The sequence below is a fragment of the Myripristis murdjan genome, chromosome 10 (genome assembly GCF_902150065.1).
Source record: "Myripristis murdjan chromosome 10, fMyrMur1.1, whole genome shotgun sequence".
In the NCBI taxonomy this organism is placed as follows: domain Eukaryota; kingdom Metazoa; phylum Chordata; class Actinopteri; order Holocentriformes; family Holocentridae; genus Myripristis; species Myripristis murdjan.
The window spans coordinates 10,729,636-10,746,178 of NC_043989.1; the positions used below are offsets into that span (position 1 = coordinate 10,729,636).

Here is a 16,543-nt window from a genome sequence, read left to right on the forward strand (position 1 = left end):
AAGATGCACCTCTCCATATTTTGGGGGATTTTGATATGTAGCTTTGTTGCAAATGTGCTGTTAATGCTGATTTTCTAGCAGGTATTCTTACATGTCATTGAAAAAACTGCACCCACACATTGATATGCTTCATTACATGTCGTATATTACCACCAATGTCATAGGATCCAGTGTCTTTTTCATTCAGCATGTAAAAAGTTTTTTCCAACTCAAGCCTGTAATAAAAATGTTTGTAACTGATGGGGAAATAAAATGTCAAAAACAATTTGTCTCTCATCAATGCCTGAATACTTTCACCATTAAGTTTGACTACCCTTTTGAAAAAAAAAAAAAAAAAAAAAAAAAAAAAACAGCAGCATAAGACAATCCCTCATAAAGGAAAGGCAGGCTCCTCCTAGTGCCACATGGCAGGTAAACGCAGACTAGTAAAGTGGAGGTGCCAGCTCACAGGCTGGGGGTCATTAATGTCTAGTTCCGCTGTGTATTTAATAAAATGCTGACTCCTGTTAGACCTGAGACTGCAGCCATAACTTGCCCTTCCCCCTTTTCCTGTTACATACGCCTGTCTATACCTCCAAAGGCAATGAACAGCAGGAACGCAACTTCAAAAGATGAGCTAACTGCAAACATACTCAGCCCCAAACAATAAACCTCCAACTACAGTTTCTCCATGTAGCTGCTCCTCATGGGCTCATTTAAAGCTGCAGGTCTAAACTTTTTGTATTATGTGTATAGTTACTGTATGATCAATCTTTCACAGTATTTTCAGTTAGGCTTTGGAAAAAAAGACAATACCAAGTTCAACAAAAGAAAAATCAGATCATTTATTACATACAGAAACATGAAACAACAACAAAGGGGGTAAAATAACATAACGGTTCATGTACATTGGATTCATCGATGTGCATACCCATGACAAACTGTCAACTTGAGTGACTTTGTACATAGTTGTCCTTCCATTTACACTGTTGACTGGCTGGTGTAATGAATACACTCGTGGCTGAAAATGGTCATCTGGTTTGAAAAGCTATTGTTTGTTTGTATGCAAGACGAAGAATGATGTCTGAGCTAAAAAAAAAAAAAAATACAAGCAAAGAAAAATGTTTGCAGTGCTCGTGACCTTTGTCTCTTTTCTTCGGCTAACGGCCAGCTCAGAAGAACAGTCCTCTCATCCTCCGGCCGATGCCCTGTCTGTCATACAGGACGTTGAACTTGTTGATGAACTGGTTCATGCTGTTGCAGGTCTTGGTGATGGTGCCTAAGTAGGCCATTAGGCCCACATCATTGCATTGCTGCAGGGAAAACGAGAAGCAAAATTACAGAATGCACTTTATTTAGCAGCTCCGAGTGAAGTCCAAACACAGTTCATGGGTTATAATATAATTAGGGATTCTTATTTCTAACCTGACTTCGAAATCAGTTTAAAGCAATGAGCCATCAGCCATTGTTTATACTTTTATCATTTATCTAAGATTTTCATTTTGCCATGTCTAAAAGAAACAAGGAGGCTCACATCATAGAAGTCGGTCTTGAATTTTATGGTGCTGAGGACAGGCAGTCTGTGGCACAGGGCATTGGCTTCTCTAAGTATCTCATGGTTGAATGGCACCTCTCCTGTGACACATGAAGCCAGACAGAAAGGAGAAAAAACAACATGAGTCAAACACAGCATACTGAAGGATGAGGCCGTCAAGACACTAACAGGGGCGTGTTACTGTAGACCCGTGTTCAGGGAGTCCGCCCTTAAATGCGTCAAAGAAAGGAAACATCTAATTTCAGAACATCTGTTTTCCAGACTTATTTTCACATTCTTGCTCTTGCTTCCCCCCAAAAACAGCCCTGCCGGTTCTCTCACCTGCTTCCACCGCTTTGACGTACTCAAGGATGATCTTCACCCTGCTGTGGAGCATCTTTATTGCGCTATGCTGGGCTATGAGGTGTTCAGCCACTAAGAGAGAGACAAACCAAAAATACAAGTTAAGCCCTATTCAGACAGGATTCGTTTTCATGACAATGTCTGATGTCATTACAAGACATCTATAATGCAAATGGACAGTTTTATGGGATAAAAGCACTTAAAATCTGCCACAACATGACAATGATGGAAGAGGAGTGCCTCCTGCTCTCGTCATACAGACATTGCTTATGTGACAATTATATTTAGCATGAAGTCTGAAAGTTTGAAATGAAACAGCCATTCAGTATGAATATCAGGCACATGCCAGTCTGTCTACTTATTCTTTAATGCTGAGTATAAAGCATCCTTATAGTCCCACTCACAAAAACACAACACAAGCTAATGCAGAATTTAAAATACAACAGTAAGCAGACTTTGGCATACTAGCCACTGCATCTGCGTTACTCATAACTGAGTTAAGATATTTTCTAGGTTATTATACACTAAATGATAATTGTATGAGTTTAAGCCTTCAAAGCCCAGATCAATCAGGGTCTACAGGAGCCAGAGAATTTAATACTTTTAATACTTAATATTTTAATAAGATTGAAGACTTATTTTAGACAAATCCTTTCATTCGTATTCAAATAAGCACGGCAGGTAAACATCAAGGTAAGTAGTACACATTTGTTCTAACGCAGAGGTCAGTTTTAGGAAGGAACAGTTTCTTATAGATTAGAGAGCCCAGTGCTGCTGAAATAAATCTAGACATCACTTTGTTCCACATACCAGTTGGGACAGCGAAGTGAGAAGATTTTATTGGGTTTCTCTCTACAGGTAAATATGACAACTGGGTTAATATAGAATAGGTTTTTTAGAAACACGTACAGGTAGCCAGTTAGTATAAAGACAAAACAGATGCATGGGATTATAATGTTTATGTTGAAATTAAGACCTCAACAATTCAAATTAAGTCTAATTTTTAAGACTCATTAATGACTTCCAAAGCCTAATATTTATAAAATGGAATTTAAGACATTTTAAGGCTTTTCCAGGACCTGCAGACACCCTGTCAATAGCGACAGCCCGTCTTACCTGTCGAGTTTTCCCCTGTGCCGGTGGCTGTCATTCGAGCTACGTGATCAACCCCAATTCTTTCAGCCTCCTCTGTGGCCAGAGTGTACGTCAGCTCAGCAAACAACATGGTAGCCTGGGGCAAAACAAATGTAATCAGTTAAGATGAAATTTAATGATACTCGTGAGTAAATTGGGTCACTGCACCATCTAAGAATATAAATGACAATACAACATAATTCTAACAAAGAGGAAACTTTGAACATACAACTTACTGAAGATGAAGATATGGGCTGTTCTGCTAAAACATGACTCCTACTGGCCTGACAAAGTTACTACTATGTTCACTACTGACAGGTTTGCAGGTTAGCAGATGTTTGCAGTTTGCAGAGCTACCAATTCACAGCAAAGCAGGGTCTTCAAAGCTTACTGGTGTATATTCAAAATAAACAGTACCTCGCCATTGATGATGTCGATCACAGATTCGTATACACTAACAGGGAGCTAATGGAGAGAGGGACACATTGTTTGTTAATACCAGCAGACTTTGAGCATACAGCATAACCATGTGTTATACTTGTTCTTTCAAAGGAAAACCCTGAGAGACTCACATCTGTGTGTTTGGTCATTGGGTTGAGCTTGAGGAAGAGGGGGCTCTCAATGATCTCACACACCTGGCAGAGAACAGGGACAAGATAATTAGCAAATGTTCCCAAATGTTAACCAGTTAACCATCAGACGATAAGCTGATTTGACTCCTACAACCCAAACAAATGCAACTAAGTATACTATCCCCTTTCACTTATATTAAACCTGTAGGAAGGTTTGCCAAGTTGCTGTGCAGTTTGACCTTCAACCTTTGCCTACCTGCTTGTGAATGTGGATATCTGACTGGTCAGGGGGGCCGCCTGTGGTGTACCAGCCCAAAAACTCCATGTCTTTGAAGACCTGTTTGACTAAGAGACAAGATGAAATATTACAGAAAACCACAACAAGGATCCGGCCTCTTTCAGCGACCACCTTAGACTTCACCACCTGGGTAAACTGATAAACCTATGCCTATTCATTTACCAGTGCACAGGATTTAACATTATCATCCCTTAATTTACTAAACACAGTGGGGACTGGGAGGTGAGAGCAGGTACAGTAGACTGCTGGGGACGGTCATCAATTGCCCCCAACAACATATCAATTTGGCAAATTCAACAATGAAAATCACCAGATTAGACCGACATTTGCCTGTGCTTCAGTGCATCTATGTTTTGTGTCCAGACGACAATTTTCAAAGTCATGAGCACCTTTATAACTACTGGCTAGTGGGATAACAGCTAAACCTGCTCTTCTGACATGGCTTTGCTACAAAGAATCTCACAAAAGCCTATTTGTAAAAATTTGTTGGAATAACTGATATAAAATACATACTATCATTAAGGCACTTCTTCATGTACGGGCACAGTTCAATGTTCTTAACACCAACAAAGCCACTTACATTGTTCTTCCTTGGTGTAGTAGTATTCCTTGTCAATATGTGCTCGGTCGTCCACGGTGTGGGACAGCAATTCAAAGGAGTTCATCACCTCGATGTTTCTACCCTCTTGCTTCCCGATAAGGGCTCCAACCACTGAACAGAAGAAGCAATATGAATAATCTCCTATTATTACTGCTGTATTACATTTGTGTGCCAAAAAAAAACCTCACCTAAGTTGTTTAATCATGATATCAAATGCAAACCAAACATACTACTTCTTGTGAGCTACATTTTTTGTATATAGTTGTTGTAATAACAGCATGTATTATATGGCAGCACATCATCTGGACTAGTGCTCAATTTCTTGGCAGAAAAAACAATAGCTGGAATTACTGAGACCAAAAAGAGCTTTCCCAAAGTAACTTTCTGAGTTGCCTCATAATGAACAGAGATCACACTTGTTTGTGATTATTTTTTTTTTTTTTAAATCTCAAATCACAGGAGTCTGTTGATCCTACAAGGACGATATTAGGTTAAAAGGCATTATTGGTCGACTAGATATTTTGCATGTCTCCCAAGATGAGTCCCTTATGCAACAGGGGTGAGAAAAAATGATTCACGTAAGAACTGTGATTTTTTAAATCAATTTTTAAATTACTCAACAAATTAAAGTAAAAATACTGGCTTCATATGACAGTAGATGACCTATGGAATTGATGAACTAAATACGTGCTTCAAAGTTAGGTTAAATTTTGGTGAGGGAAAAACAGTCCCTTGACCTCTGACCTCCAGATATCTAAATGAAAATGGGTTCTATGAGCACCCAGGCTTCTCCTCTCTGCAGACATGTCCACCTTATGCTAATCCCATGCAGTTTGGGGCACAAACTATGCTCTTTTGACATGCAGTGCAAATGTGTTATTTGTACTGCATGTAAAAGTGTATAAATACTTGTAATACCAGTAGAATTGCAATACAAAGTGAATAGGTACATATCGAATCACCCAAGTAAGATGACAGTGTGGAATCAGGAGATGAGCACATCGTCCCAGCCCTGTTGTGCAGAGTCAGAATCAGGTTATTTAGGTGGACACCAGTTCTTGCACCACATACCCTGCATCGGCCGGCCCTCCTGGGAGCGGATACGGATCCAGTGGTCTGATATGTTGAGGATGACGAGGGGATGCAAGGCCACAGACACACTCCCAGTGACCCCCGAGGCCATAACACTGGGGCTGGCTGCGGGCAGACAGAAAAACAACAACACTATAAAACACATTATCAGCTATAACACACTTTTCAAAGCCTAACTGTACCACAAACAGAACATTTTTTTTTTTCATTGGGATGTAAAGTTTTGTGTTGTGGTGTGATGTTCACTCATGTAGACCCCAGGAGGAGCAGCTAGTTGCTACCTTGGTAGTGACTAATGGGGATTCAAATAAATAAATAAAATACACACTTGTGGTCGAGGTGTCATTAGAATAAGATTTTTTTTCTGAGGTATACTATGTTGGCAGTCTTGGTAAAACGTCGCAGATACAGTTTGTAGAGTAAAACACAGACAGGGACACTGACACAAACAAAACTAATGAATGTGTGTTGACAGTTGATAGCCTGCACTGCAACCCCGCTTGTTAACGCGTTAGCAAGCTCCTTAACTACTACCGCCGGGCGTAATAACACCGTAAAACACTTACACATGAGCGCTAACACTGACGCGACACAATACACGTTACCATTCAAATGTAAGTTCATAATCATATCGAGGAGAAATGGTAAGAATAGTGAGAAACACTCGCCTGCCCCGTCCACTTCCATTCCACCACCATTGCTCGTCGCCATCTTGCCCGATGAACCGCGCAGGCGCAGTGGGACGATATTAAAAAAAAAAAAAAAAAAAAAATTCAGGGAGCGGACACAAGGCGGCGCTGCGGGTGCACTAATATGACTGCAATTACACATTACCGCATATGTATAGAGGCAGGTATTCGCCAGTTGTTTGCAAAAAAAGCGAGATGGGCGCTTTTTCTTGAGATTTGAGTTTAGAGACAGTCGCCGGGTCGTGATATTTTATCATAAAGTCGCTAAAGCTCGCTAGGTACGACCTGTCTCATTATCAAGCGTTTCCTCAGGACCCCTGATCGGAGCGCAACGTGTGTCCGTCGAGAAATTTTGTCCGTGTTCAAGAGTTTTGTTTACAAAATGGATGAATTCAAAATCTGTAATCTAGATTACTTCCCCGAGAATATCTTAATCGACATTTTGTCCTATCTCGGTGTGCGGGAGCTCGTCCGAGCCGGAAGGTAAGGGGGAACTGAACTCTTTCCGCCAGTGTTTTTTTACTTGTTCTGCGTCGTGTGTAGGGAAAAGTCAGTGCCCTCCTTTGTTATATGACTGATGTCACATGAGTGTGTGTTTGACGGTGTCCTTCCAGAGTGTGTAAGAGATGGAGACGGCTTGTCAAAGACCAGAGACTGTGGAGACTTGTTGATCTCACTGCGTGGAAAGGGGTAAGAGTGTTTGGTGTCAGGTGTAATGTTTTAGTTGTGGGAAAAAAAACAAAACATTAAAGTAAACATAGTGGGATCATATGGAACTAGACGACCTGAGGAAATGATTGATGTCAGCTATGTCATGCTGGGTTGTTGGCATGGAGGAACAATATTTGCTTCAGAGTTTGGTTGCATTTTGGGAAAAACTAGCATGGCTATTTTCAGTGGGGTCCCTTGACCTCCGACCTCCAGATACATGAATGAAAATGGGTTCTCAGGGCACCCAGGGGTCTCCTCTTTGCAGACATGCCCACCTTATCCTGATCCCGTGCAGCTTGGACCAGAAACCATGCAGGTTTTTGCAAATGTGAAGTTTTGACCTGTGCTATAATGGTGTATTTGTGCAGAATGGGGCTTAAACAGTCCTGGAGTTGCAAAACATTGGGTTTGACTGGAAAGCTGAGACTCTTGTGGATTCATTGAGCCCATTTTTATTCCTGTGTGATGATGTTAGCCCCCATAGGAGCCATTTCATTGTAGTGAGACCATTTTTTGAAACTTGACATCACTCTATAATATGACCCACTGTGACCTTTAGGGTAATCAGAGCCTTGTGAAACTTTACAACCACACATTAGAGCATAATTTAAAGTATCGCAGTAAAGCTTAACATTTAATCACAGTAGTTAAATATTGCAATAAATATCGAATCTGCACCCAAGTATCGTGATAGTATCAAATTGGGAGAGAAGCAGCCCTATAATCTTTGGGAATGAAATAGATATTTTGATGTAAACACAAAACTGATGTTGAAAATGTTTAGATAAACACCTGCTCTAAAAGGTCACATGCTGCTGTAACTGTCTGTTGAAATAGATGTAGTTACAGACTAGTGTGTTTCTGTACTGACAAAAAAAATCTCTCTCTTTTTTTCCCCTCTGTGTGTCTCTTTCCCAACTGAACTCTCCATTGTGGGTCAGGTGACATCCCGCATACTCTGGGTTCTGCTGCGGCAGTACTTGGGCTGCGGGCTACGATGCCTGCGGCTGCGCGGTTTGCTGCTCTCTGCCCGCGGGGGCATCTTTCTGTCTGAGTCTTGGCTCAAAGCCTTGTCCACCAAGTGCCCACGTCTGCGCAAACTGTATCTTCTGCATGCAGACCTGAGAGGCTTGCCCAGCTGCCAGCTCCTGCCCCCAACCCTGCAGGTGCTAGAGCTGCGTGGCTGTGAGCTCCCTCCCGGCTTTTTCAGCCAGAGCCTCCCTAGTGAGCCCGCTTGTCCCCAAGGAGCCGGGGAGACCACATCAAATGTTGGTGCTCCGCAACAAGGACGGAACAAGACAGGGAAAGGGCTTACCTCCCCTTCAGGGATCGCAATTGAGAGGTTAGTCCTGAACAACGTGCCCTCTTTCACAGACCAGCACCTGCAGAGTCTGACATCGTGGCAGAGGCTCAGTCGATTGGAGCTACGCGACACCTTTCGCGTGACCGCTAACGGGCTCAGGAGCTGCGCCGCCAAGGACACCGGCTCTGGTGTGGAGGGGCTTTCCAGACTCAAGTTTCTGGAAATAGGCATCACGGGGCGACAGGGCTACCAGTTACAGATGGCCTCCCTGGGGCTAGGGGCAGGATGGCTCGGGCTCGAGGAGCTGAGTCTGGGTGGTAAGGAGGTTGGGCCAGGCTTGTTATGTGCCAGTCGTCTTAAAGACCTCCAGCGTCTGTGCCTGTGGGCCTGCACACTCAGTGAGATGCAGATCCTGCGAAGCTGCAGGATGCTCCGTGAGCTTCGCCTTCTGGAGTTTTCAGATGTCTTCTTCCAGCCTCGGCAGTGTCCTCCTGGGGTAGAGGGGGAGGCAGAGGGTGGTGGTGGTGGTGGTGGTGGTGGTGAGGAGGAGCAGCAGCAGCACAGTGGTGAGGCTGTAAGTGGAGACGCTGCCAATGAAGACGACAAGAAACTGGACGTGAACGACCCCATTCCGAGTCTGCGTCGCTCACTGGCTGTCCTGCTGCCGCGCTGTGCCCTTGTGTTCACCAACTGCTCTGTGCAGATAAATTCAGACTAAGTCAAAACAGCTGCAGATTAATTCGTATCATACTCTTCTAGGTAAAGCAGTAACATTTCCTTCTTGGTAGCCGAAACACTAGTGAAGTTGTATCCTCACTTTCCAAAGTATTGCTCACACATTAAAAAACACACCTGACACATGCATACAGAACACACTGTTGTGTTTTAAGCCTTCTGCTTGAAACTCAATTGTGGCACAAAACAAATGAAAGGAAATGTTGCTGCTAAACTGAACCCATAACCAGATGTGACCTACTACTGCAGATCACTGGAGCTTATTGTTGACAGTGTTATAAGCAGGTGTCTGTTACAAGCAGCTGTTTGAGTTTGGTTTTGGTGTTATAGAAGCACAGCAGATAATAATCTCACATACTGTTTGTCAGCACTCATCATGTTTTTTTTTTTTTTTGTTTGTTTCGTTTTCTCTAATTTGTTTTGTCCTATAGGCTTTGTAGAAGAGATGAAATAAGAGAAGGTTAAATGTGAGTGTCTATGTAATGATGAAACTATATTAGATGGTCATAAGTGGTTATTTTTGCAATATGTCTTGATGGTTAGAAGAAGGGCTACTATGGAAAATATGTGCTTTTAACAAGAATTGCATTTAAAGCACCAGTTCAAAAAAGGGTGGAAATTATGAATGGGAAACTGTCAATGCCTTTTTCTATTTTGAATAAACCAATCCGAAAGTATCCTGTTATGTGTGCCTCGTAGTTTCGTTGCATTATTCTCTAAAAGTTTCATTTGACATTTGAGTGTTTTTTCTGTTTGTTTGTTTTTGTCCAGAGACTGTTGGAGGTATATGAAAAAAAAAAATCCAAATAATAATAGCAAGTCAGTCATCTTTTCTAGACAGTCACCAAACTTCTCATAAAGATTTAGCCACTTTTACGTTACAACTGAATAGACAAACAGTGACACTATAATTTCCCATGGGATTGAATAACATGCTTATGAGAGGTTTCACTCTTCAATTGTATGTTTGCTGTAACAAATGTTTTTTTCTTATCCCTCCTGTTATCTTTGTGGTCACTTTAACCCCATTCAGTGTTTAATACCTCTAAATACATGATTAATATCACTTTTCCTAATTTAATTTAATTTAATTTTAAGGACAACCAGGCAAACATAAAATTATCATGAGGATACGTTTTCAATGTTTTGTACACATGTACAGGATATTGTACACAAGTTGACACCAGGCTTTTTTTTTTTTTTTTTTCTTTTTTTTTTGCTTCATGAAACATATAAGAAATATCAACATTTTACACAAATTTGATATAGGCGTTTTGGATGACACTGAGGAACTATAACATGACAAAACTTCTCTCTGCGTTAGGGCCCTAACAGAACATAACCACCACACCTGTTGTGGTTTGAGAAGAACTGATAGTGAATGACATTTGGGAGGGAAAAAAACATGATTCACCAAGTCAACAAGACACATCAAGTACTTGGGTAATAATTTTAATTGTAATAATTTTCTGGAGGTTTGAATTGATCTCAGCTGATCAAGAAAATCTTAGTAAATTTGGAGGTAAGGGGAGAGTTAAAAACCTTTAGGTCATTATTAGGTTTTGTTAGCAAGCCGTACTGGCAGCCCAGTTGTAAACAGGAACGGATCCACAGGCTTCACGGCGGGGGCGGGACCTCCTCTGACTGACATCAGCCCGCACCACTGACGCTCTTGCTGTTGCGGCTGATCTGACCAATGGGCATCGTCTGTCATGGCAGCAGCGACCAATCACGCACCAGTGTGACTGGCGAAGTGGCTTTTTGAAACCGTTGGCGGCCGGGGAAGCTGGACGAGTGGAAGACGATTGTACATATTCCTGTAACGAGACCATATTGTAGCTATATTTATCCACCATGATGCAGGTAACGTTCATATTTTACTTACTTGCTAGCAAAACCACATTGTCCGGCAGCTCAGACCAAAGTGTGATTTTGAATGAGCGACAATTTAACCGACTAAACAAATGTCAAGCTAGCAGGATCAGCTGGCTAACGTAACTCAGTGTTAACATTAGACTGAGTTGTGTTTCCTCTCGGCAACGTTAGCTATTTAACTGTTAATAACTGAGCTGATAGCTCTAAAACATAACGTTAACCTTTAAAACAGTGAATCAGCAAGTCATAGAACTAGCAAAAAGCGCTAACTAACCTAAAACATCCAGCATATTCTGCATGTCGTGGCATTGTATTAGCTTTGTCCAGCATTAGCTGTAGCTCGTTCGTAGCTACTTAGGCTAATTGTTAAAAACGACACATGCTGTGCATAGGTCATTGTCTATTCATTAGCCTTATAACTAGATTGCAGCTGATTATAAATGAGTATGATATATGGCAAGACATATATGTTTAATATAAGCTCATGTCAATCCCTTTTTTAACAGAATAAGGAAAATCAAGAGCCCAGAGCTTTCCAGAGACCAGTAAGTCTGATTTATCGCTATACGTAATTAGGTTGACAACTTTGCTAAACTCGCTGTGGTTAATTCTAGTTTTTGTGCAAGAACACTTAGAGGATTCGTCCAGATTCTGTCATCACACATAGTTAGCATGAATCATTTAAACAGCCTGTGGTTATCACTTTACACTTGAATCATGGTGTTGGGCGCATTTTAGCACCACCGGCGAGCAGTTCAAATCCTCAGTAAAAACTGCGTGGCTGCACTTTGAGTGCGTGGCGACAAGGTGTCCTGGTCGAAATTTGCCAAACTGGAAACTTATCCTACATCCTCAAACCATTTTCTGTTGCCTGACACACACTGCGTTAAAAAAACACTTGCAACACAGAATATAAACTCACTGTAATGTGATTTGTGCAGGTATGCGGTTATTACCAATGTGCAAAGGTGGACAGGTCCTCATGTCTGCCCCCTGGGTCCGCCAGTGGAAATACAGCCGTATAACCTGCAGGGTTTTACACTGGTGGACTTGACCTGCACTACTCTAGAGATCAATGTAATGATTAAAAAACAGAAGGAAGGAGCACATCTAATGGCTTTAGACACTAGATGTGCTCCTTTCATCGCTCTGCTTTTAAATCTAAATAAACTTTACTTTCTTTCTATTTCTGCACTACTGCTTGCCATTAGCACCACAGCTTGTGCTAGTCAACAAAGAGGTCAGGTGCATTTATACCTTGGTAGTGCCAAGAATGACCAACCTGAGTGAAGTTGCTTTGTTAGTAGTTACAAATTACTGAGGTGTGTTTTTGTTTTGTTTTTCTCCAAAACATCAGCTGACAACTCTGAGCACGTCTGTAGGCCCACAGCGTGTTCAGGTGAATCCACGTCCTGCGGCCTCAGACAAAAATGCGATCACAGGTACACACACACACACACAGACTCACAGATAGTAATTATGCCCAACTGTGAAACGTGCCTTTTTTGATTGTCTTTCTTGTATTTATTGTATTTAGGCCCTGGTAGAGAGTGTGCCAGCTCATCCTCCAATTCACTTCCAGTTAAGTAAGTGTATTTTCATCTACAAGACCATTACTCCGTCTGAGACTGTCTACTAGTGCTTTTTGTTTGTTTGTTTTTGGGGACAGCTCCAAAAAATACACACCAAGCTCAGAAACACATTCTAGTACTGAGTTTATTCAGTCATGTTCTGCTTTAGTTTTTTTTTTTTTTTTTAATTATGTGCTTTCAAACAGCTAAGTGATGACCTCCACTCTTTTTAAATATTTAATATGAATCTTCTCATTTATTATTTGTATCCTTTTAATTTTTCATCAGGAAATTCTCCCTCAATGACTTTGACATCGGTCGACCACTGGGGAAGGGCAAGTTTGGCAACGTCTACCTCGCAAGGTTTAAGGAGCTGGGAGCAATCGTGGCCCTCAAAGTGCTGTTCAAGTCACAGATGGAGAAAGAAGGTGTGGAGCACCAGCTGAGAAGAGAGATCGAGATTCAGTCCCATCTTAGGTTGGTATCCTGGAGGAAGATTTTTCATGTTGCTGGTGTTTTTTTTTTTGTTTTTTTTTTTTTGTTTTTTTTTTTTGTTTTTTTAGATGACAACAGGCTTCAGAGCTGTATTACAGCTGGTGTCTGTGTGTTACTGGTGCACTGGTTGTTAGTGCTATTCATGCTGTCCCTCCATTCACTACTATTGATATTAAGTTATTAAGTCAAGTTTCTTATAGTGTAATTCTGTCTAATTAAACAGTTTTTTTGTGCATCTGATTTTAAAAATAGATTTTCAGGTGGAGGGCAGATGCTAATATTCACACATACAGCTCACTGAAATGGTGACATGTCAGTGTTACTATCATAACCCTTATCGAGTTCCTCTTATCATAATTTGGAAGCATGAATGCTGATTATATCATGCCCACACTGTAAAACAAAACAAAACAAACAAACGATTGTTCTGCTTTCTTTGTAGACATCCCAACATCCTGTGCTTCTACAATTACTTCCATGACCGAACACGGGTTTTCCTTATCCTGGAGTATGCCCCGCGGGGTGAGATGTACAAGGAGCTGCAGAAGTATGGCAGATTTGATGAGCAACGCACTGCCACAGTAAGAGTCAACATTTCTCTCAAAAGACAGAGTTTTAATTTTTATTTTATTTGTCCTGTTAGTTGGCAGTCAGCAAATCTCCTTAGCTGAACAATAACTTTAACAGTGTTCTGTGTTTGAATGGCACCATAGGGAAGTCTTTGTCATTAGTTTGAATGTTGAGCTGGTTGATGTGAAGCTGATTTGCATTACTTTGAGCGTTTGAGTGATGGTGATGTGATCTAATTATCGGTTTATATTTTAAGTATATGGAGGAGTTGTCTGATGCTCTCATGTATTGCCATGAGAGAAAAGTGATTCATCGTGACATCAAGCCTGAAAATCTACTTCTCGGCTATCGTGGAGAGCTGAAAATCGCCGACTTTGGTTGGTCGGTCCATGCACCGTCTCTAAGGTGAGGCAACAGCAGTTAATAAGCTTAATTAATCATGATAATGAGCAACTTCATTGTTTTTCTGTTGGGAAAATTCGCTCTTTGGCGTGTGTGTGTGTGTGCTACAAATATTGTGATGTATCAGAGCTGATTATCTTACATCACACCACAGAACCTCCTGTATCGTGATAACATTATTATCATGGGTAAAATATCGTGATAGAATTGTATCGCCAGTTACTCAGTGATTCTCACTCCTGCATATGAGCACACCAGTATAATGTAGCTGACAGATACTCCACATCTATGTCTTGTCACAGCTGTCTACACTGTGCTGCCTGGCTGTTTTTTCATGCACTGTTTGTATGTTAAACCTCTCTAGGCGTCGTACAATGTGTGGGACTCTGGACTACCTGCCCCCAGAGATGATTGAGGGACATTCCCACGACGAGAAGGTGGATCTGTGGTGCATTGGGGTCCTGTGCTATGAATGCTTGGTCGGCAATCCACCTTTTGAAACAGCAAGCCACTCGGAGACATACAAAAGAATTACAAAGGTTAGGATCTTTTTTGCTTGAGTGTACAGTGCACACCACTGGTGATATTAAGCCGATGCAAACTGAACTCTGAATTAGGGCTGCCATGCAGTAACAACGTGCACAGTGTATTTGTAACCAGTTTGATTGGTCAAAATGCCGGTCAACATAAAGCATTCCTTGTGCCAAATGGGTTAGTGACTAGGGCTGCACAACACACTTTAGGTGTACCAACAGTGAAAATTAATCATTCTTCAAAAAACAGAATAATAATACAAAATGGATGTAGAAAATGAAGTTACCAACGTATTTTGTTGATCAGAACAGACCGATTTAGTGTCTTAGATTAACCCTAACCCTAAATTTGATATTGTCCATTTCATTTCTTTTTGAGATATTAATATCGCACATGTTCATATCTGGATAACTATGTAAAAATACATTGTTCAGCCCTAGTAGTTAACAGTCTTTCTTGCTCTCTGTTTTTTTCTGTTTTTCCATCTATGTACAGTAGAAATCAAGAATACTCTCTCAGGCACTGTTGCTTTGCCATTCAGTTTTACATTTCTCGGCCTTCTCTAGTAAGCTAAGGCAGAACTCAGTTGGCATCAGACCTTCCTCCCTGCCCCCTTTTCCATTTTTGCTTGCACCCCCTTCCCTACCGTCACATTGTTATTGTCAAACTGCAGAAATCTGAATTGTTGAACATCATAAATGGGACATGGTTCTCTTTTAATGAGAAGATGCCATTTTTCTATCATAGGTGGATTTGAAGTTCCCTAGTGTCGTCACGGACGGAGCACGCGACCTGATCTCCAAGCTGCTTCGCCATAGCCCCCTCAGCCGTCTCCCGCTGCAGAGTGTCATCGACCACCCCTGGGTGCGCGCCCACTCACGCCGAGTCCTGCCCCCAGTCTTTACTCCGAAGAAACCCTGAAGCCACAGTCTTTTAGCCAATCTGCTTTCCTCCTGAGAACATTTCTTTTACCTCTCAATCAGGAGAGAGGCCGTTGGCCAGAGTTTCCTCTTTCTCACTGCCGTGGGTGTGCTGCCATTATTTTGGCACTTTTAAACAAATGGCGGGTATAAGTACATACCCACTTGTTTTATACTGTACAGTTTGCTTTCCTTATCTATGTTTTGTGTGTCGCCTAGTGGGGTTTGTATTTTTAGGGACAGTAATTATCTGTAAGATTTTAAATTTGACTTGACAGCTCTGCTTGGATTTTGCCTATCTTGCAGTGCTGACACACACACTGCCTCAACTGAATGTATTCTCAAATAGTTCAGGATAAGGTGCTTTTGGGGAGGGCAGGGATGGGCACATCTTTCAGTTTTCTTTTCACCTTCATTTTATACCTTGAAGTCAATAAATATTGAAAAAAAATGTAAACTAGTTGTGTTTATCAATCATAATTTATTCTGCAGGTTTATGACTCCCCTGTAAAAAGAGACTTTCTTCCATGAAGCAGAATTAGAAACTGGAAAAGACCATGCTATATCCTGGGGGGTAATAGATCAAGGCATGCATTTACATGTTTAGTTTAAAAAAAAAAAGAAAAAAAAAGCAGAATTATAAATGCTTTATTGATTTCAGAGTGGAAATTGGGTCAGTTGCATTTGCTGAATTCTCAAGCAAAGAATTAAATGATAAGAAAAAGGAAATATAAAAAATAAGTACCTTAGAAATTTGTAAAAACAAAAAGTGCATTATGTATGACAATATGTGCATTAATCCTTCAAAATATTACAACAATAAATACAGATATAAAATGAACATAGGTAAATAAAGATATCTGTACACATCATACACATTATTTTGAAGTCCTGCAGATATAAATTATTGCACAGTTAAACGGTTAACAGTGGTGTCCAGTTAGGCAGTTCACTCTGACTCTGTGACCTTTCACCTGAGGCCTTAAAAAGTCTGATGGCCACGGGAAAGATGGTGTGTTGGACTTTTTTTTTGTTTAGTCATTATTCATCCAAATCACAGAAAGACACCATGCTTGTCTTATACATGTGACTGAAACTCACATGTAACGTTGAAGTTACAGAAGATTTTTTTCCTTAGCTTGGTCAAGTCTATCACAGTGAATGC

At 41.1% G+C, this 16,543-nt stretch overlaps 3 protein-coding genes across 3 annotated transcripts; 2 read left to right on the forward strand and 1 right to left on the reverse strand.

Moving 5' to 3' along the window:
* Positions 1-799: 799 nt before the first annotated feature.
* cops6 (COP9 signalosome subunit 6) lies at positions 800-6,350 on the reverse strand. Its single transcript, XM_030062064.1, has 10 exons — positions 6,242-6,350; positions 5,553-5,678; positions 4,461-4,592; positions 3,839-3,927; positions 3,583-3,645; positions 3,428-3,475; positions 2,993-3,107; positions 1,856-1,948; positions 1,514-1,614; positions 800-1,292 (listed from the first exon to the last, which is right to left on the reverse strand). Exons 1-10 carry the CDS (start codon positions 6,282-6,284, stop codon positions 1,152-1,154), a joined length of 951 nt encoding a protein of 316 aa, XP_029917924.1. The 5' UTR covers positions 6,285-6,350; the 3' UTR covers positions 800-1,151.
* Positions 6,351-6,403: 53 nt separating this feature from the next.
* Positions 6,404-9,688, forward strand: LOC115366555 (F-box/LRR-repeat protein 12). Its single transcript, XM_030062063.1, has 3 exons — positions 6,404-6,745; positions 6,877-6,952; positions 7,915-9,688. Exons 1-3 carry the CDS (start codon positions 6,645-6,647, stop codon positions 8,992-8,994), a joined length of 1,257 nt encoding a protein of 418 aa, XP_029917923.1. The 5' UTR covers positions 6,404-6,644; the 3' UTR covers positions 8,995-9,688.
* A 1,052-nt stretch (positions 9,689-10,740) lies between these two features.
* On the forward strand, positions 10,741-15,989 carry aurkb (aurora kinase B). The gene is made up of 9 exons (XM_030061267.1): positions 10,741-10,874; positions 11,393-11,431; positions 12,244-12,328; positions 12,424-12,472; positions 12,746-12,934; positions 13,395-13,533; positions 13,779-13,927; positions 14,289-14,463; positions 15,206-15,989. Exons 1-9 carry the CDS (start codon positions 10,866-10,868, stop codon positions 15,377-15,379), a joined length of 1,008 nt encoding a protein of 335 aa, XP_029917127.1. The 5' UTR covers positions 10,741-10,865; the 3' UTR covers positions 15,380-15,989.
* The last annotated feature ends 554 nt before the right edge of the window (positions 15,990-16,543 follow it).

Bases quoted from the DNA above. Each gene is read 5' to 3' on its own strand.
- aurkb (XM_030061267.1), top strand. The intron at 11,432-12,243 runs GTAAGTCTGATT...CCAAAACATCAG, and splicing joins CCAGAGCTTTCCAGAGACCA to CTGACAACTCTGAGCACGTC. The intron at 12,935-13,394 runs GTTGGTATCCTG...CTTTCTTTGTAG, and splicing joins GAGATTCAGTCCCATCTTAG to ACATCCCAACATCCTGTGCT.
- cops6 (XM_030062064.1), bottom strand. From the start codon at position 6,284: ATGGCGACGAGCAATGGTGGTGGAATGGAAGTGGACGGGGCAG. The intron at 4,593-5,552 runs GTATGTGGTGCA...TCTTCTGTTCAG, and splicing joins GGAGGGCCGGCCGATGCAGG to TGGTTGGAGCCCTTATCGGG. The intron at 1,949-2,992 runs GTAAGACGGGCT...TCTCTCTCTTAG, and splicing joins CACAGGGGAAAACTCGACAG to TGGCTGAACACCTCATAGCC.
- LOC115366555 (XM_030062063.1), top strand. From the start codon at position 6,645: ATGGATGAATTCAAAATCTGTAATCTAGATTACTTCCCCGAGAATATC. The intron at 6,746-6,876 runs GTAAGGGGGAAC...GTGTCCTTCCAG, and splicing joins GAGCTCGTCCGAGCCGGAAG to AGTGTGTAAGAGATGGAGAC. The intron at 6,953-7,914 runs GTAAGAGTGTTT...ATTGTGGGTCAG, and splicing joins ATCTCACTGCGTGGAAAGGG to GTGACATCCCGCATACTCTG.